The sequence below is a fragment of the Mustela putorius genome, unplaced genomic scaffold, assembly GCF_011764305.1.
Source record: "Mustela putorius furo isolate JIRA1106 unplaced genomic scaffold, ASM1176430v1.1 tig00000407_pilon_pilon_pilon, whole genome shotgun sequence".
NCBI lineage: Eukaryota > Metazoa > Chordata > Mammalia > Carnivora > Mustelidae > Mustela > Mustela putorius.
The window spans coordinates 14,253,801-14,281,657 of NW_025421373.1; the positions used below are offsets into that span (position 1 = coordinate 14,253,801).

Consider the following 27,857-nt stretch of genomic DNA (forward strand, 5'->3'; position numbering starts at 1 on the left):
TTTTCAGGATTATGTAATAATCACTTGTCTGTCCCTTGCCAAGTGTTTCTTTCACTGAATGGTTCTGGTGAAAGTATTGCATTTTATCAAAGTTTGCTAAAATATGAGCCATTATCCCCCCTCCACTGTACTTAGAGTTTATGTGAACTACTCCTTCAGCAGTGGCTTACTGAATTCAGTGCAAGTCTTTACATTTAAAATAATCTTGCAATTTAAAAAGAAAATACCAACTCAGTTTCTTTTTTTTTTTTTTTTAAAGATTTTATTTATTTATTTGACAGAGAGAGATCATAAGTAGGCAGAGAGGCAGGCAGAGAGAGAGAGAGGAGGAAGCAGGCTCTCTGGGAGCCTGATGCGGGACTCGATCCGAGGACCCTGAGATCATGACCTGAGCCGAAGGCAGCGGCTTAACCCACTGAGCCACCCAGGCGCCCACCAACTCCGTTTCTAAGGAGTGCCATGTTCCGTATAATTTCACTTCACAGTAGTCTTTGTTTTTCTTTTTTGGGGTTGTATAGATGCTAATTCTGGGCTCTGGAGGGAGGGCAGTACTAACAAAGTACTTTTCAGTTCATCTGAATAGTGGACTTTAAAAGCAATCAGAGGGGCACCTGGGTGCTCAGTTTAGTGTCTGCCTCGGGCTCGGGTCATGATCCCAGGATGAGCCCCACTACGGGCTCCTGCTTGGCAGGGAGTCTGCTGCTCCCTCTCCTTCTGCCCCTGTTCAGTTTCTCTCTCTCTCTCTCTCTTTCTCTCTCTCTTCTCTCCCTCTTTCTCTCGCACTCTTTCTCTCAAATAGATAAATAAAATCTTAAAAAAAAAAAAAGAAAAAGCAATCAGAATCTGATTTAGATACAGATTAGGCCTCTTCTAGGAAAACTTGAGGTCATTGTATGATTACCAGCAGACTTCACTAAAGCTGGTAGTGCCTTTACTTCAACAGTGAACAGCTTAGCTATTTGTATAAGTGCTAAAGCTGAATCAGATGGGCCTGGACCAAGTATTACATTTTCTGTCCATTGGCTAGTGTTGGAAAGGGTTCATATTTCATGAAGGAAGCACAGAGGGGCAAACCCAAGGACTTTAATATCATGATAGTGGCCATGTCTAAATTTGACATGAGATGGTACAGAGGGTAGACACCTAGCACCTTGGTATGGACACTTTATAGGTTAGGGAGGAAAAATCCATAAGAAAAAGTGAAACCGTAGAAGCAAAGGGAATATGACATTAAAGAAGAGGGAGAAGGTGGACAATGTAGAGGAGAGAGAGGGTGAATTGTTTTTAGAGGACATAATAGAATACTCAATTGCTTCTTTGAAAGAATTAGGTAATTTTTTTCCATTTCGAGGTTTTTAAAGGAATAAAATATGCAGATAGATTATGTAATTTTAATTAATTGTAACAGCTATTTACATATATAAATACATAGACACGGGATAAAGTTATAATTGCTCAGCTTACATTTTGTGAGGCATTTGATTTAATCCTGTTGTAGAAAATTCATTTATGAAATTACAAGTTCAGTGGAAGCCCTTTGTGTAGATTTATGTATATTGCTTGTACTATTCCAATAAAAGTTACATTTATTACTTAAAAATTGTGTGTGAGCATCATAAAAGAAGCATCATGAAAATGAAAATACAAATTGCATTTAAGAAATGACAACTGAATCTAGAAGTCCATTCTAGCTCTCCAGAATAAATTACCATGATAAATTTGTTATGAAGGATTAGGCATTATGATATTTCATGTTTTTTGGGGTTTTTAAAGATTTTTTTCCATTTATTTGAAGAGAGAGACAGTGAGAGAGGGAACACAAGCAAGGGGAGTGGAAGAGGGAGAAGCAGGCTTCCCGCCAAGGAGGGAGCCCAATTTGGGGCTCAGTCCCAGAAACCTGGGATCATGACCAGAGCTAAAGACAGATATTTAAGGACTAAGCCACCCAGGCGCCCCAGTACTTAGGTTTTACAAAGATATTATTAATACCATGCTGCTTCAGTGCTATAACACAGTATCATTTCAGGTACACTTTTTTTCTCTTTAACATTTTGAAACTATATGAACTAATCTTCACGTTTTTATCTCTTAATAGATCACTTTCTAATTCGGGCCTCTGCGGCTCTAGAAAAATTGAAACTTCTGTGTGGAGAAGACAAAGAATGTTCAAATCCATCAAATCTTCTAGAACTTTACACACAGGTACTGAAACAGATGTGATTTCTGACATATTATGGAGAAGATTGCCTATATGAGATGACTGACTCTGAAGTTTACATGTGGCGAAACTAGTTTATTCTCTATTTAACGTGTTTGACTTGGGGGGCACCTGGCGGACTCAGTTGGTAGACCATGCAGCTTTTCATCTGGAGGTTGTAAGTTAGAGCACCCTGTTGGGTGTAGAGATTACTTCTAAATAATAACTTTAAAATAAAAACAAAGTGTTTAATTTTTCTCAAAAAGACCTATATATATATATAAAACATATGGACTTGAAACTTTGAGGCGATATACAAAAAAGTAAGATTTATTATCTAATGTATTAAGGGAAAAAAATCTTGGAGATCACAGAATTTCTTCTCTTTATATATAATTAAGCCAACTCAAATACATGCAATTTCCAAGTTCATGAAGGTTATTAGGAAAGAATGAAGATCTCTGTCAAATCTCTGATTATTTTTTTCCTCCTGAAATTCATCTTTTCTTAGGATTTTCGACATAACTCTCCTGCAGGTGTCATGTAGGTCTATAAGATTTTTCTGTACCCCACCCCCATTTTTTACTTTAAAATTCCAGTCACTTTATGGACAAGACCTATTTTCTTGGTTTTTTCAAACACTGCTGAGGCAAGCTGACATTAAGAAACATAATTCCAGGGGCACCTGGGTGGCTCAGTGGGTTAAAGCCTCTGCCTTTGGCTCGGGTCATGTTCCCAGGGTCCTGGGCTCTCTGCTCAGCAGGGAGCCTGCTTTCCTCTCTCTCTCTTTGCCTGCCTCTCTGCCTACTTGTGATCTCTGTCTGTCAAATAGATAAATAAAATCTTTATGGGACGCCTGGGTGGCTCAGTTGGTTAAGCAGCTGCCTTCGGCTCAGGTCATGATCCCAGCGTCCTGGAATCGAGTTCCACATCAGGCTCCTTGCTCGGCGGGGAGCCTGCTTCTCCCTCTGCCTCTGCCTGCCATTCTTTCTGCCTGTGCTTGCTCTCTCCCCTCTCTCTCTCTCTGATAAATAAATAAAATCTTTTAAAAAAAAAAAAAAAGAAAAAAAAGAAAGAAATCAGTTAAAAAAAATAGATAAATAAAATCTTTAAAAAAAAAAAAAAGAAACATAATTCCATTATGTAACTAACATTCCTGTAGCACTTTATAGTTGACCGAGTGTTTCCCAGGCTCTTACATGATTGCGAAGATATAATAAAGATGAAGTGGTTATAGGAACTAAATTTGGATAAGCTTCCCAAGTACACACGTGTAGCACTTAGGTGCCTGGCACTCTGTTTTCTATTAGGAAGCTGGGTTCTGCCTTCAGATATCATGGTTCAATGAGCCTGTAAAAACTGGACTCAAAAACCTCAAAGGCCCGCTGTTATTTGTCAGAGCTTTGCCTGGCTTACTTTCCCTTTGGAAGACTCAGTGCTTGTTTCATGTCTTTCACGTGGGAGAGTTCTCAACATTTTATTTATTATTTATTTTTTTTTGTAGGCTCCATGCCCAACATGGGGCTTTAAACTCATGACCCTGAGACAAGTGTCACATGTTCTACTGACTGAGCCAGCCAAGTGACCCTAAATGTTTTAATTTACTCCTAAAGATAAGATGAAAGGCCTAGAGATATAGATTTAAATTCTCTAGGCTTCCTTGGACCCTAATTTTGGTTCTGAATCAACAGGTAATTATCCATAAGATAATGATCTTGCCCTTTGTGGATTAAGCCTTCCAAACAAGAACACTTAGCAATTAAGTAATCCTGTGTGCTAGTTCTATGTGCTTTACAGATGTTAATTTATTTTATCCTCAAAGCAAGGAGCTTTGAAAAGCAATTTCTTCATTTTAACAACAAAAGAAAATAGTCTTGTCCTGGGTTAGTTAGGTGATTAGTGGTAGAACTCAGTTTCCTTAGTCTTGGTCTAATAAATTAAAAAAAGAGAAAGGGTTGGTTAGTTTTAAGGTACTTGAACAGAGCATCCCTGTATTTAGGAATGCTAGGGATTTGGTGTTTAAATTGCATAATGTTGGTGATAATGCTGCCTTTATTGGGTGGTAGGATACATATCACCCAAATGCTGGTTCCGCACTTGAGGAAGCAAATCCTTTGAAGATTAAATATGTAAAACTAGAGCTATTGACCTTAAATTGATATAGCAAGCATTAAGAAAATGTTCAAGAAGTATTATGTGTAAATTGCAAAGAGCATAATAATTTTATTTTTCATAATTATATGTGATTAGCTTATCCAAAGTGTCCATTTTATTTACTTATTTTTTTGAGAGAAGCAAGATCATTAATTCAGTATTTTAGTAAAATACCTATGAAGTTTCCTATAAAGTGCATCTCAGATTATATTGTTCTATATATTTATAGATTCTTTACATATACGGATAACATTTTTTAGACATTTTTTCCAACTTTTCAAATTTAAATATTGTGCTGAAGATTTAACTGTCTAATAAAGCATCTGTATATATAAGGTTAAACTGTACGAATTACTCATTTTTTATGAATATTCTTTTTTTTCCCTTTTATTTCAGGCAATCTTGGACATGACATATTTTGAGGAGAACAAACTAGTAGATGAAGATTTTCCTGAAGATTCTTCACAGAAAGTAAAAGAGCTGATCAGTTTTCTTTCAGAACCAGAAATTTTAGTTAAAGAAAATAATATGCATCCAAAAGTAAGTTTTGCAGTCCTATAAATTATACTGAAATGGTGCTGATTCTTGCTGTATTGCTCTTCAGAATCTGTAGTTTTTCCTCTGGAATGTGTGTTTGTCTCTATTTTAAATTAAGATTAAAGGAGTGATATATGAGAGTTTAACACTTCAGACCAGCGTCATAACAAAGTATCACATATATGTTTCAGAATATTTGCATGATGGAATTGTGTTGTAATTGATGGTGCCTGATGATTTTCCAAACACAGATATTTGCTGTTTCTGTTCCCTTTACTTTTGCAGGTACTGTTTTCCCTAAAGTCCCCAGTGATCTAATTACCACATCTCTTATGTCCTTTTTACAGTTCTCATCCCCCTGGACATTTGCTGCTTTCCTTCCCTTTGATTACACCATCCGTTTGAGGTCCTGCAGGCTCCTCTTCATGTCTCAGGGCCTTGCTCTTATTCTTTCCCAGGCATCGCCCCTCTCTGCCATCCTGGAAGGATAGGCCCTTGCCAAGGATATCTTCCTCATCTCTGATCCTCTCTGTTCTGTCTTTGCTTCATAACTTGTTCACATGCTTTTTAGTGTCCTGTTTAGATGATTCCAAGATTTTTATCTCTAGACCCTGCTACTTTTTTAAGCAAATAATTCTTTAACTGCCTGCTGGCTCTCTTTACCTAGGATATATTTTTTTTCCCTCTATGTGTTTATTGGGGGATGCTAACTGTGGAAAAACATAATCCCAAATTTTAAATGATACATCATAGTAAAAGTTTGGTTGATTTATTTTTTTTTAATAGGAATAAAGAATGAAATCACAACAACCTCATTTTAGAAATCTTAACTCAGGAAATAGCCTTGCTTATGTATTTGTTTAAGATTTTATTTATTTGAGGGCACCTGGGTGGCTCAGTGGGTTAAGCCGCTGTCTTCGGCTCAGGTCATGATCTCAGGGTTCTGGGACCGAGTCCCGCATTGGGCTCTCTGCTCAGCAGGGAGCCTGCTTCTCTCTCTCTCTCTCTTTCTCTCTCTGCCTACTTGTGGTCTCTGTCAAATAAATAAATAAAATCTTAAAAAAAAAAAAGATTTTATTTATTTGAGAGAGAGAGAAAGAGTGTGTGCACATGTGAGGGAGCAAGAGTGGAGAGAGGAGGGGCAGAGGCAGAGGGACAAGCAGGCTCCTGGCTAAGCGGGATGTGGAACTCCATCCCAGGACGCAGGGATCGTGACCTGAGCAGGAGGCAGATGCTTAATGCACTGAGCCACCCAGGCATCACTAAAAGGTTCAATTTATTAAAACTGTTTTTTTATATATCTTCATTATTTTATTCTAGCAGTTGTACAGATAAGTGTGATCTTGTTTCAGCTAACATATTTCTGAAAAGTTACCCTTTTTTAAAATTATTTTTTATTGAGATCTTGTTGACATACAATGTCACATTAGTTTCAAGTGTACAAGATAGTGATTCGACAGCTCTGTATGTTATGCTATGCTCATAAGTGTAGCTACATCTTACAAGGCTATTTCAGTACCATTGTACCTTTTTCCCCTGTGACTTAACTCATTCCATAACTGGAAGCCTGTACTCACCTTCACCCATTTTGCCCATCCCTCTGGCAACCATCATTTTGTTCTCTGTAGTTGAGTCTGATTCTGCTTTTTGTTTGTTTTTTTCATTTGTTTTGTTTTGTTTTAGATTTCACATGTTAGTGAAATCATATGGTATTTGTCTTTCTCTGTCTGACTTATTTCACTTAGCATGATACTGAGTCTGCCCATGTTGTCAAAAATGGCAAGATCTCATTCTTTTTTATGGTTGAATAATAATCCTTTGTATATATACACCACATCTTTACCCATTTATCTATAGATGGACATTTGGATTGCTTCCATATCTTGGCTATTGTAAATCATGCTATAATAAACATAGGAGTTTGTGTATTTTTTTTTTCAAGTTAGTCTTTGCTTTGGGTAAATACGCACTAATGGAATTACATACTAGTGGATCCATCAGTGGATCAGATGGTAGTTCTGTTTTTATTTTGAGGAACCTCCATATGTTTTCTACAGTGGCTGCACTGATTTATATTGCCACCTACAGTGTATGATGATTCCTTTTTCTCCACATCCTTACCAACACTTGTTATTTTTCTTTTCTTTTTTTAAAGATTTTATTTATTTATTTGACAGAAATCACAAGTAGGCAGAGAGAGAGGAGGAGGCAGGCTCCCTCTCGAGCAGAAAGCCCAGTAGCCCAGTGCAGAGCTGGATCCCAGGACGCTGGGATCATGACCTGAGCCAAAGGCAGAGGCTTTAACCCACTGAGCCACCCAGGCGCCCCCACTTGTTATTTCTTGTCTTTTTGATTCTAGCCATTCTGATAGGTACAAGGTGATATCTCGTTGTTTTGATTTGCATTTCCCTGATGGTTAGTGATGTTGAGCATCTTCATGTGCCCTTTCGCCGTCTCTGTATGTCTTCTTTTGAAAAATATCTGCTCAGGTCCTCTCTTCACTCTTTGGTCAGATGATTTGTTTTGTGTGTGTGTGTGTGTGTGTGTTAAGTTGTATATGTTCTTTTTTTTTTTTTAAGATTTTATTTATTTATTTGACAGGCACAGATCACAAGTAGGCAGAGAAGCAGGCAGAGAGAGAGGAGGAAGCAAGCTCCCTGCTGAGCAGAGAGCACCATGTGGGACTCGATCCCAGGACCCTGGGATCATGACCTGAGCCTAAGGCAGAGGCTTTAACCCACTCAGCCAGCCAGGCGCCCCAGTTATATACATTCTTTAATGTTTTGGATATTAACACCTTACTGGATATATCATTTGTACATTATCTTCTCCCATTCAGTAGGTTACATTTTAATTTTGCTCATGGTTTCCTTTGCTATGCAGAAGCTTTTTATTTTGGTGTTTTCTCTTTCTTTCTTTCTTCCTTTATTCTTTCTTTTATGTTTAATTTTGCTTTTGTTTCCCTTGCCCCTGGAGACATACCTAGAAAAGTTTGCTAAGGCCAATATCAAAGAAATTACTGCCTGTGTTTTCTTCTAGGAGTTTTATGGTTTCAGGTCTTACATTGAGATTTGTGACCCATATTTTTGCTTATCATGTAAGAAAGTAGCCCATTTTCATTCTTTTGCATGTAGCTATCCAGTTTTCCCACACCACTTATTGAGTGAAAGTTATCTTTTTAATTAGATTATGAAAAATTTTTATTTTAGATATATTAGAATTAGCTACTAACATACTGAAACATTTATTTTGTAAAAAAAAAGGTAAATAGGAATAGTTATTTTAATTTTCATGTAGCAATAGATTTCTATACTTCTAATTCAAAGTAAGGCATTCATATATAAGTAACTAAGTAAAGGGCAAATTTTGTGAAATGATAGTTGTCTGAATTGCTCAATATTTTGAAATTAATTTTGATTTTTACAATGCAAGGTTTCTTTTTTTAGCTATGTCTTTGTTGTTTCAGCCCTGTGATTTGCTTGGGGATGAACTCCTGGAATGTCTCTCTTGGAGACGGGGAGCCCTACTCTATATGTATTGTCATTCTCTGACCAAAAGGAGGGAGTGGCTCACAAGAAAATCCAATTTGCTTAAAAAGGTAAAAGGGCATTTCTTATACATTTTTGATCATTAACATTTATAGGTTTCAAAAGCTGTCCTTGATGTATTAAGAAAAGTGGTTGGAGTCAGTAGTCTGGGTTTATATTCCAGCTCTTTTACTTGCTAGCTATGTATTCTTAAACAAATTGGAGTTACTGTGAAGAGTAAATAAGATAATGTGAAAGCCTTGCAAACTGGGAAATTCTATGTGCTTTTTTAAAGTTTTGAATTTTTATTTTTTAAAATACAAGCTAGACAGTCTGTATTAATTTCTAAGCATATTTTTGGCCTGAAGGAAACAAACTTGGTTGTGAACCTCTCTGTCAGCAGATCACTCCTAAAGAACCACCGTGACCCTGCTGCTAGAATACTGTAGCCCTCTGATTCATCTTGGCTTTTCTGACTGAATCAGTAAATCTTAGTGTTAAGTATCACTAGGAAGACTAACTTGAGTTAATTGTACACATGGTTTATGTGGGCCTGGAAGTGAGAGGTCACACTTGATACAAAAGTTTGATTATAATCTTTCTAAATTATAAGTGCATACATATTTTAATAAATTGTTATTGAACTCATCTTTATTATCTTTATCCTTTTTTTCCCCTGATAACATTTTGGCAAGAATATTACTGAATCATGTGTTCTTAGTTAATTTTTTTTTCTCCGTGGTTTTTTGCTAATTGGAGCATTTGGAAGGTTACATTTATAAAAGTGTTTGGGGTAGTGGGTCCTTCTACCATTGTAATACAATAACCATAAGATAGGTCTACATCTTAGCCAATTTTCTCTTGAGTAAAGAATGGGGAAAATTAGCATTTGAAATTTCTACAGTTCTACATGTAATACTTGTAATTCTTTGACTTTGACTTTCATTTAGTACCTTATTGATGGAATCAGTTACTTGCTACAGATGTTAAATTATCGGTGTCCTGTCCAGTTAAATGAAGGAGTTTCTTTCCAAGACTTAGACACAGCTAAATTACTGAGTGAAGGTAATGTGCTCTCTTTTTGAAGTTTTCTGTTTTGAAGGTTTTTAAAAAATCTTAAGAAATTTATTAGACTTAACTCTGATTTAAATGAATTTCAGGTTACATTATACACCAAAAAATAATAAAAGGGCCTTTAAAAAATTTAAATATCTTCTCCTATAATACAGAAAACTACTGCTAATCTCTTTCTAGCAATTCTGGGAGGATTATATATCATGTTGCCCTGTCACATAAAAATGGTCTGGAGCTGGTTATGGCATCATCAGGTTCCTACCTTTTTCCTCCATCATCTTCAGAACTACAGCTTATGGCCTCAAAGAGGGAGACACTGTATGTAGATAGACTACCATGTAAACGCTTCCCAGAGTTGTACAGCAAGACTTCCCATTGAGGATACTGCATTTTCAGTGTCTCAGGGTGCTCTTGGGGCTCCTTTCTTTCTCTTTTTCTTTATTTTTAAAGATTTTATTTATTTGAGATAAAGAGTGAGAACAACAGCCAGGAGACAGAAAGGGAGAAGCGGGCTCCCCAGTGAGCAAGGAGCCAGACACAGGACTCAATCCCAGGACCCTGGGATCATGACCTGAGCTGAAGGCAGATGCTTAACTGACTGAGCCACTCAGATGCCATGCTAGAGCTCCTTTCACCTCACCTATGTTTCAGTCCATAGAATGGCAAAAGGATGTTTCTTTCAGCGAAGACTAAAAGAGCAACCTTCTTAGAAGTTTCTGACACTTAAACTTCCACCTGCATTTCACTGGCAAGAATTTAATCACATGACTTCATACACGTACAAGGGAACCTGGGATGTGCTGGATAGCCCTTTACCTGATACACTGCCATCCCAAATAAAATTATCTCTTAACTGAGAAAGAAGGGAGGAATGAGTATAGGGTGGCAACTGTTAATTCCTGTCATAAATATCTATGCACTTAAAAATGTTAAGGTTTATATTCCAGCTCTTTTCCTTGCTATGTATTCTTAAACAAATTCAAAGTACTGTGAAGATTAAATAAGATAACGTGAAAGCCTTGCAAACCCAAGTGATGCTCTCATTCATCACTTGGGTTTTAGACTGAGGTGTGAGAGGGAAGAACCACTTATTTTTACCATCTTTTTATAAATGGAGGAACTGAGGTCCTAATAAGCCAGATGATCTGCTAAAGGTCACATACCTGGTGAATAACATTCCATTATATGCGCAAATTGTCTTTTATACTTCCATCTGAAATCATGATGGGGAAATATCAAATAGGGGGAAGAAGAAGAAAACTTAGGGAAAATTCTATAGTTTAATTTTATAAGTATATTTTTAAATATTTTTCTTTGTTAGCTTGTATAGGCTTTTCCATTGAAAACATAGTTTAGAAAAAACAGCATGATTTAAGTATCATTAACATACGACTGGCTACTGAAAGTTATTTCACTTAATTCAGGCAAGTAATTTGTCCTAAAAATTGTGAATACCAAGTGCCATTCCAGTGGGCATGCTATTTTGACAAACATGGGGGTTTTGACATATTTGTAGGAAGTACTTCTTTCAGATAACTAGTACAATGATTAGCTGCATTGGCAATGGCCTTCTAAAATCTTACCCACCCACATGGATTGATAGAAGAGAAACAGCAGAATTGGCACCAAAGCCTATTTAAAATGAAAGAAAGTAAGAAGATCACCAATTTCCCTTATTCTCCCATTTCTAGTCATAGGGTAGGATACTCTTATGGCCTGGAATTTTCTCTAGGATATTTTTGGTACTGGTGTCTTCTCTGTTTTGTTTTTTTTTTTTAAACATTTTTATTTATTTATTGAGAGAGAGGCAGTAAGAGAGAGCATGAGCGAGGAGAAGGTCAGAGGGAGAAGCAGACTCTCCGTGGAGCTGGGAGCCCGATGCGGGACTCCATCTCGGGACCCCGAGATCATGACCTGAGCCAAAGGCAGTCGTCCAACCAACTGAGCCACCCAGGCGTCCCACTGGTGTTTTCTCTTAACTCGTAATTGGATTGCACTAGCCCCTAGCTTCCACTGATTCTTCAACAGAAGAATCAAGAGTCTTTCCAGGAAGAAAGAAAACATATCTGTTCCCTAGCACTTTTGCCATAGGGCTCGGTCCTCTTCTGGTGTTAGCTTCTTGCTGTTATCTAAAGCAGTTTGCTTTTCCCTACTTCTTTTTCAAGATGTAGGTTAGAAGCTAGCAAGCCTGTCTTTCACAGGCTGAATTACTCCTGAAACCCCAGTAGAGAGGGGGAAGCATAATTCTGAATAATCCTTAATATTAATTTAAAAAGTTTATATGAATTACCAAAATATTTTTGTGGCCAGATCTTAATGATAATTTACCCAACTTTGGGTAAAACTCAAAGCACTGAATACTTAGTATGATTGTTATTTCTTTTTCCAAGATAAGATAATTATTTTGTCCTCTGAACATTACTTATTATGCCATTAAATTTTCAGCTTTTAAAAATTACCAAATAAAGTCTTCAGTAATCCTCTTTTTTTTTTTTTTAAAGGTTTTATTTATTTATTTGACAGACAGAGATCACAAGTAGGCAGAGAGGCAGGCAGAGAGAGAGGAGGAAGCAGGCTCCCTGCTGAGCAGAGCGCCTGATTCGGGGCTCGATCCCAAGACCCTGGGATCATGACCTGAGCCGAAGGCAGAGGCTCAAACCTCTGAGCCACCCAGGCACCCCTTCAGTAATCCTCTTTATGTCATTTCTGAGCCTTACTTTTCTGTGGGCCCTTGTAGAAATAGCCTTGTCAGAATAACTCTGGAGTCAAGGGATTAAATCAAGTACTCCTGAGCTTGGCACACCCTTGGTTTCTGACCTTTTTCATACCATTGAGGACCTCCCTGGAGCCTTCTCAGCAGCATTTTGGCTCGTAGCTTAACCCAGAAATTGGGATTTTAGATCCCCGAAAGAAGCAGCTCTGAACTAGCATTACTAATTGCCTGGTAGCTTTTTAAAAATTAACAGATTTCTATATACCCCCTGCAGGGTCAGTTCAATATATGGAGTGTGAGAATTTGTTTTTAAGAACCTCCCATAATCGGCCTGGGTGCCTCAGTGGGTTAAAGCCTCTGCCTCAACTCAGGTCATGACCCCAGGGTCACGGGCTCTTTGCTCAGCAGGCAGGGAGCCTGCTTCCACCTCTCTCTCTCTCTGCCTGCCTCTCTGCCTACTTGTGATCTCTTCCTGTCAAATAAATAAATAACATCTTTTTTTTTTTAAAAAAGGAAGCTTCCATAATAGGATGCGCCAGATTTTAGACATCACTCTTCCTAGTGGATATCAACCTAGCTACCTTTTTTTTTTTCCTTCCTATAGAAGTCTTTCTGCCCCCATTCTCACTTCATGGGTTATTCTCCTCTTCCCTACCTGCATCCTCCATTATCACATGTGTTTTACCAAGTGCACTGACTTGCATAATGCAAAGTGGAATGTTTTATTGAAAACCATGCAGAGCATTAAGAGAAAAAATATTGAGTGGGTTAAGCCTCGCCTTTGGCTCAGGTCATGATCTCAGGATCCTGGGATCGAGTCCCACATAGGGCTCTCTGCTCAGCAGGGAGCCTGCTTCCCTCCCTCTCTCTCTGCCTGCCTCTCTGCCTATTTCTGATCTCTCTCTGTCAAATAAACAAAATCTTAAAAAAAAAATATGAAGGAAAGTTCATAGGAACAAAAACTCTACAGCTACAGAGTAGTGGAATCCTTGGGGAAGTTGAAAGGGAGAAAGTACCTAATTTACATTGTTCATCTCTTCTACATAACAGCAGTAGCTTAGCATAGTCTCTGGATCAAAATCATCATAAATGCTACGACTTTGTGAAAAATGCACATTCTCAGGCTCAACCCTATACTCGAATCTGAAGCTCTAGAGTTGGGGGTGCAGCAATCAACATGTTAGCGTGTCCAGGTAATCCTAATGTAGGCTCAAGTTTGAGAAAAACACTTCAGCATATAGCCATTCTCTCTAGTAACATTTTTTCACGGGGTACCTGTGTACCCTGTTCAGCAGTCACTTCTTGTTAATAGAAAGAATGAGGCTGGGGCGCCTGGGTGGCTCAGTGGGTTAAGCCGCTGCCTTCGGCTCAGGTCATGATCTCAAGGTCCTGGGATCGAGTCCCGCATGGGGCTCTCTTCTCAGCAGGGAGCCTGCTTCCCTCTCTCTCTCTCTGCCTGCTTCTCCATCTACTTGTAATTTCTCTCTGTCAAATAAATACATAAAATCTTTAAAAAAAAAAAAAAAGAAAGAAAGAAAAGAAAAGAAAGAATGAGGCTTAACTTGGGCGCAAATTGGATCCCATATGTCCCCTAGGCAGACAACTCCTCTCACCATTCCCAAGCGGCTTCACTTTGTGAGACATACCTCTGTTCGTCCTCCCAAAGCTCTAGCCTGCTTTAAAGTTCATCCATCCCTCCATTTTTGTTTCTATCTTTTTACTCCCCTCTACCATTCTTTTTAGGAGGAATTAGACAAGGTATAGGATCACAAAAATAAAAACAACATGCATTCAACAAAATGCCATAACTGATACAAAATATAATTCTGAATAACATCTAATGCTTCCTCTCTGAGGTTTATGATCTTTTAACTAAAGGAATAGTGAAAAGAAATGGTTATATTTATTAATATCTATGTATCATTTACAATAATAAATGTTTATACTTAAACATAGTACATAGCACGTTTACAATATGTATATAATGCTTTATTCATAGAAAGCATAATTAATGGAGAGTAGCCTATCATTTTCATGAACGTAGGCCTCAGATTCTACTCTTAAGTGACTATTTCTTTTATTTATGGTTTAACAAGTCATCTCTCCTGCTAACCCTGTTTTTCTCTTGGTGGTACTAGAACCTCAATTTGAGGTGAAGTGAAGGGGATAACTGTAGGGACAAATTCTGAGACTAAAAAGCTTGCAGTAGATTCAAGACAATAGAGACTATGATAGATTTGAATGTTGGATATTTCTTCTATTTGTATATCTCTGGTACCATCATAGTCATTTCTGATGAGCCATATTAGGTGAGCAGCTGAGATTATGATACTCATTGATGTGAGGTAAACTTTTCTAATCATACGTTAGAGTAAATCATTTATTTGTATTATAGCTGCTTCGAGAAGTTAATGTATCTTAATAGCATTTTTTGGTTTCTAAAACTCTTTTATATATTTTTATTTATGTATTCCTTAAGACAACTCCATAAAATAAGGGTTTTTTCAGATTTGCAAACCTAGGCTCAAAGTTTTCCAAAATCATAGTCCATAATTTATACCCAAATCTTTTGATTCTAGGTCTATATGTCTACCAAATTAATATACTTAGTGTGCCATAAATATTTAATTATATAACTTTATTTCATAATAAGAATGCTTTTAATTCTTGATGGCAACCCTACATTGTATTCCTTTTTCCTGGGGAATATAAAGTATCTTGGATGTAATTTAACATCTTTCATGATTTAGAATTATATGGCCTCCTAGGGTTATATTTATGTATGATAATTTCTGTAGCCTCTTATAGAAATACAGGAGGTGTAGAATACTTGACTGGTACTGTATTGCTGATCCTAGAATATATCCCAAAAAAGAAGTTGTCTTCATGGATGAGATTTAGGGAGTCTCCAAATACTCTGAAATTTTATGGAGAATTTGGGGCATATATTCCAGGAGAGGTTCCATTGATTATATTAGCTTCTCAGAGAGGGCCTAAAGAGAATCCCCTAAAGGTTAAGAACAAATGGTCTAAATAATTATTTTTTTAAAATTCTCTGACAGTACCCTGGAGGGTACAGGTGATGGACCTCTTTTATAAGTAAATAGAGATAGAGATGCCAATTACATAAGGAATGTATTAGTGATAATTCAGCTTTTCTGGGGTAATTGTTAAATGAAGAGGAAAAATGCTTAATGACATAAAAGGAATTGATTAGAGTTTAGTAGCCAGGTTATCTTTTTAAACATTTAAATTCTAATTTCTCAACCTAAATGATTTTCCCAGGAATATTTAGTGACATTCATTTGCTGGCTATGATGTACAGTGGAGAAATGTGTTACTGGGGATTGAAGCATTGTGCAGATCAACAGCCAGAAAATCACGAAGTGGATTCTGGTGTTTCTGGAGCAAGCTACACAACACAAAAAGAACCTCTGGATTTCCGAGAAGTAGGAGAAAAAATTTTGAAAAAGTATGTATTTGTGTGTGAAGGACCCCTGAAAGAGCAAGAATGGAATACAACAAATGCAAAACAAATTTTAAACTTTTTTCAGCATCACACTAACCAGTAAGTTATCTATTCCTTTTCCAAGAGGAAAACAAAACAACCCATGAAATGGAAAAGTTTCAGAAAAGAAGACATATTGACACTGTTTAAGAATGTTACACTACATAAAGATACCCAGCGTGGTTACCTATTTTTAATGCCATCACCATTTTTCATTATATATTTTTAAATCTATGAAAGAACGATTCTTTAATGTTTAAGATGGCATGTATGTTATTCTAACTCAGCCTGAACTGCAGATGTTCTATAACTAATAATAAGTAGGATTAGAGTTTAGCTTTATAAGTTTTAATTATTAGCTTTTTTGTGACATAAATTGACCATTTCAAATATCTTCAGATTATTTTTAAATCTGTCTTGAAGTTTGCTGTGCTTCAGAGATTAAAATCAAGTCAACTTATCGCTTTAGATATATTCTAAAGACGTAAAGATTGGCAAAATAAAAAATTATGACTAGTATTCAGACTCCATTTCCAGAATATATAAATAATGACAGATGCTACAAAAGAAATGTTTCATTTTTTGTTTTACCACTACTCATGGCATTTACAATTTTTATGCTATTGGGCATTAAGTAAAAATTTTCAAGTGATTTTCCAATTTTATTTAAAAGAAAATGGATGGTTTATCAAATGAGTAATGAAGATGAAATCAAGTTAGGTTAGTCCATCATTAACTTGTTTGTGTTTAGAGTGCCCCTTTTCATAGGTATTGAAATTTTAATATTTTTGTCTTTAATAGTAGAGATGAGTGATAAAGGCCAGAGAACCTAACTTGCTATCTTGCTTATTGTCTACCTCAACTCCTATTGTCATCTTGGGATGATCTAATAATTTGCTGATATCCTTGACTTCTGTTCCAGTGACTTCATCACATTCCAGGAACTTAACTCCCATGGCTACACCTTGAATGAATATCACCATCCTGAGTTTTTCTTTCTGAAATCCTTAAATTTCAGTAATTGATGATAATTCATATCTTTCCAGCTTTTCACTTCCTCATTTTTACTGATTTTTCTTTCTCCTTTATTTCTACTCTATCTCTTTAGCTTCTTCACAGCCCCTTTTTCTTGACTGTTCTTCCTTCTCCTAAACCATCAGCCCCTTTGAGATTTTCTTCCTTCCCTATCCAGCCTCAGCCTAATATGGGATACCAGATGAAGTACTCTTCACAGTCCCTTCAAGTCCACTGTCCCCTTGTCCTTCAGTCTGACCATTCTGCAAGTGTCAGTGTTGAATTAATCCTGTCACCCACCTTTTCTGGAATGCTGCATCCCATGTGAAATACATGCAGCCATTGAAAGTGTAATCCCTATAAGTATCTCAGCTTCGACTTTAGGAGAGCCCTCAGTACAAGCCTTCTGTTGGTTTCTGGTGTGGCTCCTCTCCTACCATGGTGACTAATCGAAACCTCTCCCTTTCCTCATGAGGTCCTCTGTCCCATCCTCTCCCATAGCATATGGCTCTTGGTCCTATCTTACAGAAATTTAAGACTATGAGGACATAAACTTCTATTTCTTGGCTTTGCCCTACTCATTTTCCCCATTTTTAGAAGAAAAGAGATTGCCTGCACGCTGTTGAAAGCCAGTCTCTGCCTTTCCTCATTTCCCCTGGGGCTTCTTTTTTTTTCTGCCTACCTTTTAGGTATTACTCTTCCCCTGGAGGTCTGTCCTTTTTCTCTTTATCCCTCTTCTCCCCCTTTTCCTTTCTCTCTCTCTCTCTTTTTTAAACTTACTCTTAGGTGATGTCATTCATAGCCATGGCTGCTTCTGACACCTGTAATGTTAAGCTTACTTCTAGACTTGCAACTTGAATCCCAGCTTCTGCTCTCTGAGCCTTCTTTCTAACTGCCTATTAAATGTCTTCACTTAGATAATTTTAAATTCAGTATGTCCAAATAACTAACCCTCGTCTTTATCTAAAATCTTTTTTGGTTCATGTTTTTGGTGGTTTTGATCTTTCACAGTGCAGGGCAATAAGGAATGCCATAATCTAGTTTCTGTCCACATTCCCTGTTTTATCTCTGTAATGTATCCTGTGTAATCACGTCCTAGTCCAGTTCTAGTCCTCAAACATTAATAACCAGGCTCTTTTTTGATAAATATGAACATTCTGATAGAGCATCTTGGTATAAGGAAAATGTCTCCCTGTCTCTGCCCCATCTTTTCGCTTAATCTTATGCAACTAAGATTTTTATTTAACGTTGCTTTTCAACAAGTTTCACTATAAAAATGCCTTTGTGTTTTCTAAGTATAAAGATTTACATCATTTTTAGTGTGATTTTAAGAACCACAGACCACCCTCCCTGACTCTTTTTGGAGCATCATGGTCAATTGTTAATTAAACAGGTAACACTGCTTTATAGTTCTTTATGAGTTGGTGAACTCTGTATTTAAAAAAAAAAAAAAAATTATACATTGTGCTTAATGAATGGTAGGCCCTTAGTATTTTTTTTTTTAATTAATAAGAGACATGGTTCATAAGTGCCGAACATTGCACAAAAGGGTTGCTGCTATTGGATTCCAAACTGCCATGCCCTTTATACCAGTGGTTGACAAGGCAAATAAGGAATTACTCCTCAAGGGAGTCAAGTATTGTATAGATTTAGAACTTGAGAAAACCATAACTTTCTCTTCAGAAATGGAAATTTCCATTTTTCCTTCGTGACCTTTGTGAACCACTTGGGTTCCTCACTGATTGGTATAGTTCTGAGGGTGCTACTGGGTGCTTTTTGTACTTTTCCATCCCCCAACAATTGGAGAATAATTTGTAGACCATAGCAGTTACAAATGCTCTTAACTGTGGTGTATTACAAAACAAGGAACAACAGATTTTTTTATATGTTAAAGCCTAAGTAAATTCTATTTCATTTAGAATGAAGTATCTTCAAGATAACAGATACTCTGCATAAGGAAAGCAGTATAACTTCCTCATCACTAATTATTATGTGCCTACTACATGCCAGGTTTCATCTTAGGTATTGATGATATAGCTTTGTAAAACACCAATTTTTTGGAGTTTATATTCTAATGGAGGAAGTTAACACATTTAACAAAATAAACTTATAGTGTATTAAGTGGTTAACACTATAAATAAAGCAGGGTATAGGGCTTGTTACAATCTGGAAAGTAGTACTATATTATTTAAGGTGGTTGGGAAGGCACCTGTGTACTTCAGCATTGGTGGTGTCGAATTCTGACCCTTTGGTTAAATACCTTGCCATCCAGTACATTCATAAAGGTTTTTTCTGATACAGAATTAAGGAATAAGTCATTCCTTAAGACCTTTTTACTTTGATTACATTTAAGGTGTTTTCTCCAGTGTGGGCTTTACTCATGAGTGAGTGACAACCTAAAGGCCTTATTGTGTTTATTACACTGTTTATTACACTGGGGGTTTCTCTACATTTTGAGTTCTCTGATGGTTACAAAAACTTAAACTCTGTTAAAGGATTTTTGCATAGTCCTTAAATTTGTGTGGTTCTTTCCCAGTGCAAATTAGGATGATGATGATAATAAGTAGGTTTTGAAACTTAAAGGCCTGTCTGCTTTGTGGCATTTATACGGTTTCTGGCTACTGTTGAGTTGTGTGATGTTGATTAAGGTGTAAATCATGACAAGACTTTCCCTCATACCTTTATATACAGTAGAGTGAGGTGAGAGTTATGGCTAAAAGCCTGCAATAAAATTACATTCCAACTTTTACACTCACTCTGTGGATTCTATGATGTTCATTAATGTGGGAAATGTGTCTAAAGGTAATTCGCAGATTTATTTTAATGGCATTTTTAAAAGCCCACAACTGGATGGCATGCTAGTTTTGGATTACGTGTCACTTTTCTCTTGCCATCTTTCAGGATTCTGTTCCTGGCTCTAATAGGATACCTTATCTGCAACAGAATCCAGGATTCTGTAGTTCTCTAGTGTCACTTCCTTGTATTATTTTTGACACAGTATGAGATAGTATGTTATTGGAAGTATTATATTAAAATACATTCAGTGTATCTGCAATTAAAGTATTTGTTATGTATTCATGCTGATGTTCTTTGCTGTTTTTTGTTTTCCTACTTCTAGTGGAGATTTCCAAATGTTTTGGAGCAAATAAAAATTTTTTTTAATAAAACCATATTCCAATATTTCTATCTTGTTCATTTTCTTTTATATCTGAGTGTTGTGTCAGAATGAAAACTTTGTGTCAGTTTACATTGACATCTGAATATTATTTCTTATGGTTCTAATAACTTTCAGACAAGGTAGTATAGCGGTTAGGAATATGGCCTCTGGAACCAGAGATTTGAGGTTGATTACTAGCCCTGTTATTTCCTAGTTATGTGACTCCACATAAGTTATTTATCTTTTCTGTTCTTAATATCCTATTATTTAACAAAGGAATAATAATAGTACCTACCTCACAGGTTATTGAAGATTAAATGAGTTAACGTTCATACTGCTTAGTGCTTGGATTAATTCTTAGGATGCTTAGCACATCTAAGAGCTCAAAATAGTTACTATTTAACTTAAGTCTAGTTCTATATATCAGCTAATCATGCTGAAAAATATAATACTCATCAGCCAGAATAATTGAGTGATAATGTGGATGTGTTAAGTATTAGGTAGAATGGTGATGGAGCAAGACTCATAAATTGGTAACTTGAATCAGCTAATGGATACATGGGATTCCATTACATTATTAATTCTCCTATACATGTTTTAAAATTTTTCATGATAAAAAAATTACAACCCATACCTTTGTAAGTGTTCACATTTCTTTGTAAAGCTAAGAATCATTTCATACTTCATACTTGAATTAAAACTTTTTCTTGTGCTAGTTCTTTCGTCCTCCTAGAGAGGGAGAAGAAATGCCATATGATTAATCAATTCATGATTCTTTCTCTTGTCTGGCCAGCCTCACAGAAGTAAGCTTGCAATTGAATTAGTTATTGGCCATTAGCAAGAGCATGCAAGGAAGATAACGAAACTTTAAATTCAGATCTCATAGAACCTCAGTTGTCAGGCTTCACTGAATTTCTGTTATTTGACATTGAGATCCCCAGATATTTACTTTTGAAGTATAAATTCAAGCCCATAAGTATTGTGTTCATTATTAAGCATTAAGCATTCGGCTTAATATATGTGAAGGGACAGTGTGTGAAAGAGATGTATGTATATTATGTTAAGTATAATTATGCAGTTAAATATTTGTATAGACATATGACTTACATATATGTTCCCTTTAGTTTATCATGATCCTTACAGACTAATCGCTTTATGAAGTTGATGATCCTTTTATCTTGAAGACTAAAAAAAGGGGATTAATTTTTCAACTGGTGACGGGTTATATGTGAGAGACTATTTTGACGATTAAGATAACACAATGGTAGGTTGATTGTGAAATTTGGAATTTCCATATTTGATATCTTCACAAAAAGAAAGGATAATTGCAGATCTGGATATTGTAAGCAACTACTGGTTGACAGTTTAAACCAGATTATGTAGAGATCTATTATTTCTGTTCTCAAAAATGGAATTTTAAAGCCCCTGGATTATTTTGAATGTATTTTTCTTGTTGCATGTTGTAACAGATAATGCTGTCTTGCCCTTTATTGAATGATCCTAGAGACTTAAAAGTTTTTATATTTATAACTTCAGAATGAAATATTCCTTTAGGGGACAGAGCTCTAGTGTTTGAGCAGAGTATTCTTTGGATTAGATTGAAGTAATCTATTTAAAAATGAATGACACATAATACTAAATAAGTATTTGTGTCCATCTTACCAGTAGAGACTATATCCAGTTCCAAATAATAGGTTGCCTTTGTTGGAAAGAAAACCCACAGGCCCCAAATGCAATCACTTATTTTAAGGCTCTCACTTCAGCAAACCAATACTTCATATCCAACCTAACTGCAGTTTCAGACCCCTCAGGAAAGCAACCTTTTTTTTCTCTCTCTCTCTTAGGTAGGCCCCATGGCCAACATGGAGCCCAACCCCAAGACCCTGAGATAAAGACCTGAACTGAAATCAGTAGTTCCAATCTTAGTCAACTGACCCACCTAGGCACCCCAAAAAAGTAACCTTCAACATGGAATTCCTGGTTAGCACTAGGATGGCTTTGTCTACAGTAGTGTACTTTTTGTCAATAATTCCTTTTCCCCATTCCTTTCTGCCTTTAAAGACTTTATTTTTTTTTTTTTTAAGTAACTTCTACACCCAACATGGAGCTGAACAACCCTGACATCAAAAGTTACATTCTCCACCAACTGAACCAGACAGGTGCCCCCATTTTCTGCCTTTATTTTCAATTGTTTAAAAAAGATGTATTTACTTATTTAGGGGGTGAGAGAGTGTGGGAGAAGGAGAGGGGGAGGGAGAAAGAAACCCAAGCAGACTCGCGCAGCACTGAGCCTGAGATTAGGACTCTGCCTTCACAACTTCAGCCCAAACCAAGAATAGGACCCTTAACCACTGTGCTACCCACGCACCTCTATCTTTAAAAAACCTTCCTTGTCCTGCAGTTCCTTTCCATTTGCTGGATGGGATGCTTCCAGATTCATGAATTGTTCAATAAAGCCAGTTTGATCTTACTCAATTGAGTTTTTGTTTTTACTATCTTTTAATGTGGGCTATAGTATAGTTTCTTAAAACCCTTTCAAAGTAAGGCTGGACAAAGTAAGTAAAATGGAGAGCTGTTCTGACAGATTAACAAAAACAACTAGGATTTTAACGGTACCATATCTGGCTTCTCTTATTCTAGCCCTATTTTGCTGCCCTTTTATGGGATGCTTGCCTACCTTCAGGATTTTTAAATGTACCTAAAATTTTATAGAGAAAATATAGGCTCCTCGCCTTGGCATGAGGTTTCTCGTGATTGGGCGCTTGGTCACCTCCATGTTCCATTTTTGCTAATCCGCAGGAAAACTAACAGTAAATCGGAGACCGAAAACCAATAAAAAACCAGCACACCCAGCACAGCAGTGCTGAGAAGGAAGCAACCGGCTTTTAAGCCTACGGTAGCGAAGGAGGGCCAGCTATGGAATAAGTAGGGGCCACCTAGACCCAGACTAAGTGGAAATGGGTCGCAGACAGAGAGAGCGTCTCTGGGGGAAGTTATAAAGCGGGGAGAGACTGCACGTGAATGAAGCGCGGCTCGCGAGGTTGAAGCCTGGATTAAGCTCTTGGCGCGAGGTTCGAGCTCGGCTGGAGACGCCACAACTGATTGGGCCACATGGAGCTGAACAACCCTGACATCAAAAGTTACATTCTCCACCAACTGAACCAGACAGGTGCCCCCATTTTCTGCCTTTATTTTCAATTGTTTAAAAAAGATGTATTTACTTATTTAGGGGGTGAGAGAGTGTGGGAGAAGGAGAGGGGGAGGGAGAAAGAAACCCAAGCAGACTCGCGCAGCACTGAGCCTGAGATTAGAATAATCCGTGCCCTCTCCGGTGCCGAGGCCGGCCTCGGGCAGACGTGGAAGGAGGGAGGCGCGAGACGGGAGGCCGGCCGCCCGGAGCCGGGAGCGTGCGTGACCCTGCGGCGCGTCACGTGCGACGCCGGCGGCCATGGCGGGAAGCGAGCCACGCAGCGGAGGCAGCTCCCCTCAGCCACACCACAGCGACTGGGGCCGTCTAGAGGCCGCCATCCTCAGCGGCTGGAGGAACTTCTGGCAGTCGGTGGGCAAGGAGAGGGCAGCGCTGAGAGCCTCTCAAGAGGAGGCGGATGAGGAGGCCAGTACCCTGACGCGGCTGCCGGTGAGTGGCGGCCACCGGCCGCGGAGGACCTAGGGGCCGGGCCGGGAGGGGCGTTCCGCACTGGCGGCCTCGGGAGGCATCACCGCGCTGAAGTCTGTGTCTGGCGCGAGGCCGTTCCGGGCAGTGTCGTCACCCGGGAGCAACAGTTGACCAGAAATGCTGAGGCGTTGACCTTTGGTGCTCCGCAGCCGGACCGAAGGTCGCAGCGAAACGCCCAGGTAACCGGCCAGGTCCGCCCAAGCCTTCCACCCCCCAAACCAAGTTTTGGCCCTAGAACACCCCGAACGTCGGGTTAAGGAAATGGGAGGAGATGACTACAGACTGGTTAGCCTGGGGAAAGCCTTCGGTCGCTGGGTGCTCGGCGTCTTTCACCTGAGGTGAAACCGAACACCGCCGGGAGATCGAGGCTGGTCCCTTACCGCGCAGTTCAAGTTAACAGAACTCACTCGTAACTGACCAGGACGAAGTCGTGCCTCAAGTTACAAGAGACCACAAGATTTATCCACACCACTTACTGTTCAACTTTTCAGGCAGATGGGAAAATGGGAGCGAGGATCAATTCTTAGGCATTACACAAATTCTGTATCTCGGCTGGACCGTTGACACCTCCCTCCCTCTGACGTCTATCAGAAATTAAAAACTGCAGGCTAAGGACGCCTCCAAGCTTCTCCCTTTTGTAGAAGTTCTTTGAAATACTGATTTGATGGAGAAAGTGAGATGGCAGATTTACTCTTTGATCAGAACTAATGACAAAATCAGAAGTGCTTTGATAGAAGTTTTATTTTGAAGACTAGATTGTTTCCTTAAATGGTTGGTTCAGGTAATGTAGTGGCAAAATTCTATGAGAAATTAAAGGACCTCTTTATTTTGCTTGAAATTCCAGAGCAATGATTGGTCTTTCATGAACGTTTCAGTGTGTCAACAATTAAATGTTCAGATACGTTTCTCTTCTGATGGCAGGAAAATCACTTCAGCATTATAGATTTAATTACTAAAAATACTGTTAAATTGATCTTCGGTTATCTAGTATAATTGTTTTGTAATTCATCATGATAGATATAATTATTAAAAAGATGGGCTGTCCAGTTGACCTTTGGATTCCCAGTATAATAAAATAATTATTTGTTTATAATTATCAGAAAATTTTTAAGCTACGTTTTTTCCTCCCTTTTACCTATTTGCCGTTTCTATTTCAGATTGACGTACAGCTATATATTTTGTCATTTCTTTCACCTCATGATCTGTGTCAATTGGGAAGTACAAGCCATTATTGGAATGAAACTGTACGAGATCCAATTCTGTGGAGGTATTTTCTTCTGCGGGATCTTCCTTCCTGGTCTTCTGTTGACTGGAAGTCTCTTCCAGATCTAGAAATCTTAAAAAAGCCTATATCTGAGGTCACTGACGGTGCATTTTTTGACTACATGGCAGTGTAAGTATCTAGTTTTATGCATTAAAAAGAAGCTACTAAATTTGCCTGTGGTGCAAGTTAATAGTCTAAATTAGTCTTGGTTCTGCCAATCATACATTTCATGGAATTTGGTTGTGTTTGTAAAAGTTGGGTATTAACTTAAATTCCTTCATATGACCCTTTCAGTTTTCACATTTTGTTATTTACCTATGGTAGTTATTTGAATAATTGTAGACAGTTCATATGCCAAGAAGTAAAACATTTCTTAAAGCTTTCATCATCTTTAGAACACTTGTCATTTTGTTAAATAGTGAATACTTTGCTGTATCCAAAAAACAAATGATCAGTGATCAGACACCAGTTCTTTCACAGGGAAGAAAACCATTCTCAAGATTCTGGAAACTAAGATTTTGTTAACCCAGAAGCATTGACACTTTTAAATATCATGTAGCTGAGAGAATTAATGTTGAGCAACTATAGTGTATTGAATTCTATGAGGGATGCTTTATGTATGTTTAGTTATTTAGCCATCACCCAATAAGAAAGTATTACCCTTGTGTTATAGATGTGGAATTGAGGTTCAGAATGGTTATGGATTTACCTAGTTATATAGCTTATAAGGGACTATTCAGATTGGAACCCTGTCATGCCACCTTAAAAATATATAATGTCATTGGATCTGGATATAACCTACTTTATTGAGGGCCCCACATTTAAGGCATTGTAAATAAAATTTAAAAAGTATTTATGTTTTAGATAAGAACTGTTTTTGCTCTGCTGTATTTAGGATTTTTTTTCATATTTTATTTGAGTTATTCAGATCTTTCTTTATTCTAATCTAAATGCCAAGTCTTATAAGACTACTTGATTAAAATGTATATGATATGTTATATATAATTTCAGTAAGTACTATTGTCCTCTCACTTGCTGGTTGTTACTTCTACATTGTCCCACAACCAACCATAGCATCAAGTATATCATGCTGTGGAACCAGCTTTTCCCTGGGAATAGAAATAATCATAGTAACTAACATTTGTGATCATATAAAGTATCTTTTATTGAAGTATAATTAACAGTGTTATATTAGTTTCAGATATACAATATAATGATTCAACAATTCTATGCATTTCTCAGTGCTCATCATTTTTAAATGTACTCTTAATCCCCTTTTATATCACCCCGCCACCAACCTCCCCTCTGCCAACCACCAGTTTCTTTTTTTGTCTGCTTTTTTCTTTGTTCATTGTTTTGTTTCTTAAATAATATAAATTAATTTGTTCCTTACAACCCTGGGTTAATTGTTATTGTTCAAATAATGCAGATGAAAAAATGTAGGTTCATAGTATATAAATAAAGTGGTCAGATCTACCTAGCCTCAAAAATTGATTTTTTTTTTCTTCTTGAATTACAAGTTTCCTAAATAAAGATCATTGTCTTGTTAGGTCAGTAATTGTCTTAACCACCATGATGTAGTCAAAGGGCTTTAGGTTTTATTTTGATTCAGTTACTGTGTTCTAACTTTTGATAACATGTAGAATTGGTAATTTAGAAATTTATAGCTATTGAAAGAAACTGTTGGTTAGTTTTGTTTTTTTTTTTTCACACGATTCTGAGTTTGCTAGGTTATCTTTAAGGAACAGTAGAGCCTCCCTGTATATTTAACACTTACTAAACTGTTACATTGGAGGCTGTTAATAGGAGTACTTAAGAAATTTGGTTCTATTGGTGGCATTACTAATTTCTATCTTTTTTTTTTAACCTCTAAAGACATTTATGATAAGTATCCTTATAGGTTATTGTAGGGTTTCTCAGTCTTGGTACTATTGACATTTTAGATCAAGTGTTCAGATCAATTGTGCTGTGCACTGTAGGATGTTTAGCAGCATTCTTGACCCCTGTCCACTAGATGCCAGTAGCACACCACACAATGACCCCTAGTCATAATAGCAGAAATGACTGCAGACATTGCCAAATGAATGCTCTCTTGGGGTGGGGAGGCAAAATCTCTCCGGACTGAGAGACGCTGCTCTGTGTAGTGAATTTTTACGACTGAAACAAGTGTTAGACCAAGTGTTCCATGAGAAAATCTAAATGAAAAATTAGAAAGTAAGTAGCCATTTCCTGGGGAAGACTTCCTTAACATTTGGACCACTTCTACTCCCAGAGTGCCTTTGCTTTTTCATGTGATGGCATCCAGCATACATGTATAATGTATCTGTTCTCCACTTCCCTCCATGAGGACTGGAACTATATAATTATTGTATTGTACAATACCATAATATAATGTGTCTAGCGGGTTCTCAATAAACTATTGTTGAATGAATAACTGGCTATGTTTTTTTCTGTGTTTATTTTCTAATTGTGACAATTTTATGCAGCTATAAAATGTGCTGTCCATATACAAGAAGATCCTTGAAATCTAGTCGTCCTATGTATGGAGCTGTCACATCATTTTTACACTCACTGATCATTCAGAATGAACCACGATTTGCTATGTTTGGACCAGGTTTGGAAGAACTGAATACATCTTTGGTGTTGAGCTTGATGTCTTCTGAGGAACTTTGCCCAACAGCTGGTTTGCCTCAGAGGCAGATTGATGGTAATTTTCATGTTAATCTGTAGCATATAATAGTTAAAACACTTTGATCTTGACACTAATCTTAAATCAAAAGAAATTTTTAATTAACTCATTGATGTAATGAATTATAGTATTTTGGTGAATAGGCACTCCTCCTCCCCAGGTCCCAGTGGACTGAAAGGGTTGATTTACTTTTTATCAGAGATGAGCTTCCTCTTATTTCCTCAGATTTGTGTAATCTAGAATATAAGATTATGTGCAAGTAAAATATATGTTATCGGGATGTTTGTACAGTAGTTACCATATTTTAAAAGAATGTTGATGGCAAAAACCCATCTACTATGTGCAAA

The 27,857-nt window shown here is 37.4% G+C and overlaps 2 protein-coding genes across 7 annotated transcripts in view; both read left to right on the forward strand.

Annotated features, from left to right (window-relative positions):
* Window positions 1–19,904, forward strand: part of RIMOC1 (RAB7A interacting MON1-CCZ1 complex subunit 1) — a 42,042-nt gene extending 22,138 nt beyond the window's left edge. For all 3 annotated transcript variants that reach the window (XM_045079513.1, XM_045079515.1, XM_045079514.1), the window contains 5 exons: window positions 2,096–2,202; window positions 4,748–4,891; window positions 8,355–8,486; window positions 9,366–9,480; window positions 15,488–19,904. In XM_045079513.1, the coding sequence (XP_044935448.1) occupies window positions 2,096–2,202; window positions 4,748–4,891; window positions 8,355–8,486; window positions 9,366–9,480; window positions 15,488–15,774 (785 nt within the window). In that variant the 3' untranslated portion in view covers window positions 15,775–19,904. The remainder of the gene's footprint in view (window positions 1–2,095; window positions 2,203–4,747; window positions 4,892–8,354; window positions 8,487–9,365; window positions 9,481–15,487) is intronic.
* Window positions 19,905–23,130: 3,226 nt separating this feature from the next.
* Window positions 23,131–27,857, forward strand: part of FBXO4 (F-box protein 4) — a 41,417-nt gene continuing 36,690 nt past the window's right edge. Inside the window, exons 1-3 of one of the 4 annotated variants that reach the window (XM_004737951.3) lie at window positions 23,131–23,518; window positions 24,715–24,950; window positions 27,308–27,528. In XM_004737951.3, coding sequence (XP_004738008.1) covers window positions 23,330–23,518; window positions 24,715–24,950; window positions 27,308–27,528 — 646 coding nt within the window. In that variant the 5' untranslated portion in view covers window positions 23,131–23,329. The remainder of the gene's footprint in view (window positions 23,519–24,714; window positions 24,951–27,307; window positions 27,529–27,857) is intronic. The other 3 variants (XM_045079516.1, XM_013051526.2, XM_004737950.3) reach the window with 3 other exon arrangements.